The following is a 2,195-nucleotide window of genomic DNA, read 5'->3' on the forward strand; positions in this document are numbered from 1 at the left end:
TTGGACAGGCATGTGCCGGGCAGCGTTGCCGACGAGATTGCACTTTGGTCGCGCCTCGGGTTCTCTCATTTTACACTGCAGTACGGCACGGGTGTCTCGTTAGGTCTGGACGAATCCATTTCGATTGAAAATGCGTTGGGGCGTCGCAGTAGCTTTCCGCTCAAAACCATTCGACTACGCAATTTGATGCCGGTGCGGACCACCATGATCTTGTACAACTTGCTCTACAACGACATGTACTTTATTCCTACCAACACGAGCCTTATCCGCAACACGCCGAGCTTCTTTGGCCATGTGGCGCCGTTGGCCATTGAAGCCAGCATCCAGGGGTACCCGCTCTCGGCCTTGAACGCTGTCGTGCACGCAGCGATTGGCCCGCTTGGCGCCATTGATGCGATCTGGCTGCCACCGCCGTCCGCGTGGCGCCAGCACGTGCGAGCGTTCCATCGCGACGCCGTAGCGCGCATAGCACGCAACCGCACGCTTCACGAGCTCTTCCAGGCAAGCATGGCGACGATCGAGGTGCAGCCTGCCGTGTGGGCCCAAGACACGAGGTCGCAGTACTTTGGCCACTTTTTCTGCGGCAACAACCGCGCACTGCCCTTTGTGCAAGAAACGTTTGGGTTCAACGACGTGTGCAGCAGCCAAGAGCCGCTCAGCGTGCCCTTGCGCGGCCTCAATACCGTCTTTGCGCTGACACTGACGCCAATAGCATATGCAAAGTCCTTCTTTTGTGCCCAAGGCCGACACGACCACGACGCGGTAGCATGCATCGCCGCCTTGGACGCTGCAGAGCAGCTACGGGCTGCGCTGTGCCCCAACGTGTCGGCGGTCAACGTCGCCGCGCTCGAGCCGCTTGAGCTCGGCTTCCCACAGCTCGTCTTGCGCAGCCCTCGTGGCATTACGCTGGAGAGGCTCCTGATGCTCGACCCGTCTTGGCTCTTCTTTGGTCACATGGCACTCTTCGACTATGCGATGCACGATCGCGAAGCTCTTTCGATCCAAGGCGACGTCCAGTCACTCAACGTCCTCTCGACGTTCTATGTACCGATCCCAGCACCAGTGCCACCGGCGCCGTCGATGGCCATCGGGTCGTTCTTCTGGCTGGTCGTGGCCAGTGTGTCCTCGACGTACGCTTGCCTCGCGCTGGTCGCACTCGTGTTGCACACGCGTACATGCCACGTGAAGTACGTGCCGACGCACTGGGTCTTTGCAACCCCCGCCCTCAGCGCGGTTTGGATGAGCCGCAATGTACTTCTGCTACGGGGCGTCGCTGCGATGGCGTGTTTGGCGACGGCAACGGTGGAAGTGGCCTCGCCATTTCCCAGTGTTGCACGCCTCGTGCCCCGCCGTCGATCGCTCTTTTACTCGATGCTCTTGAGCAGCGACGCGCTTTGGCTAAGCTACGCTCTCCAAGGCGTGCTCTTGCCGATCACATTTTGCTACTTTGTACGCTATGGCCTTGGCGCACTCGCGCTAACATGGTGCCTTGTCGTCGCCATTGATGTGGTCGCCCCCGTCGAGATCTCGGCCACGCTCACACGGTCCTGCCACATGCAAAATATGGACTCGATGCTCTACTGCGATAGCGGCAATGTGGTCATTGGCCGCGTGGACCGACTCGTGCTGCTGTGCCTTGCCCAGATCGGCGTCGTCCTCTGCAGCGCGATTCTTGGGTGGGTGCGCACGCGTCGCCAACCTCGAGCGGTGCCTGCCCACCCGCTCTTGCCGCTTGCACTTGTCGCGATGCGCAGCGACGTGGGCCGGCTCAGCGCCGCGACCGCAGCTCTTTGCGGCTTGTGCTACGTCCAGTGGCACGGCACGTCGTATGCGTTTGACATCAAGCTCTGGCGGCTGCTCGTGGTGCGAAGCAGCAACATTTTGAAGGTTAACACTGTCGCGCCCTTTGACGCCGACGCGCCTGTCGCGGGGCCGGCGCCAATGCAGGCGCATCTCACCGAGCCGACGCGCTGGTACGTTTACACGCACGTGTTGGCGGCGGTCGCCTACCTTGTTTGCACCGTGTACGCCAATGCGGCGTACGTCGGCGCGCTCACAACGTCCCTCGCCAACGACTTTGGCTGGGAAGCGTTCAACACGACGGGCACACATGCGTTTTTGGCGAATGCATTCAACAAGGCGCTACTGACGACGTTGGGAGCGTCTGAAATGGCACTGGCAACCCCCGCGTTTGG

General features: G+C 61.0%; 1 protein-coding gene across 1 annotated transcript; it reads left to right on the plus strand.

Annotated features, from left to right (window-relative positions):
* Positions 1–86: 86 nt before the first annotated feature.
* On the plus strand, positions 87–2,168 carry SDRG_08002 (hypothetical protein; the record flags this gene model as incomplete). Its single annotated transcript, XM_008613868.1, has 2 exons — positions 87–2,114; positions 2,162–2,168. Exons 1-2 carry the CDS (start codon positions 187–189, stop codon positions 2,166–2,168), a joined length of 1,935 nt encoding a protein of 644 aa, XP_008612090.1. The 5' UTR covers positions 87–186.
* Between the last annotated feature and the right edge of the window lie 27 nt (positions 2,169–2,195).

Source organism: Saprolegnia diclina (assembly GCF_000281045.1).
Source record: "Saprolegnia diclina VS20 unplaced genomic scaffold supercont1.23, whole genome shotgun sequence".
Taxonomy (NCBI): Eukaryota; Oomycota; class Saprolegniomycetes; order Saprolegniales; family Saprolegniaceae; genus Saprolegnia; species Saprolegnia diclina.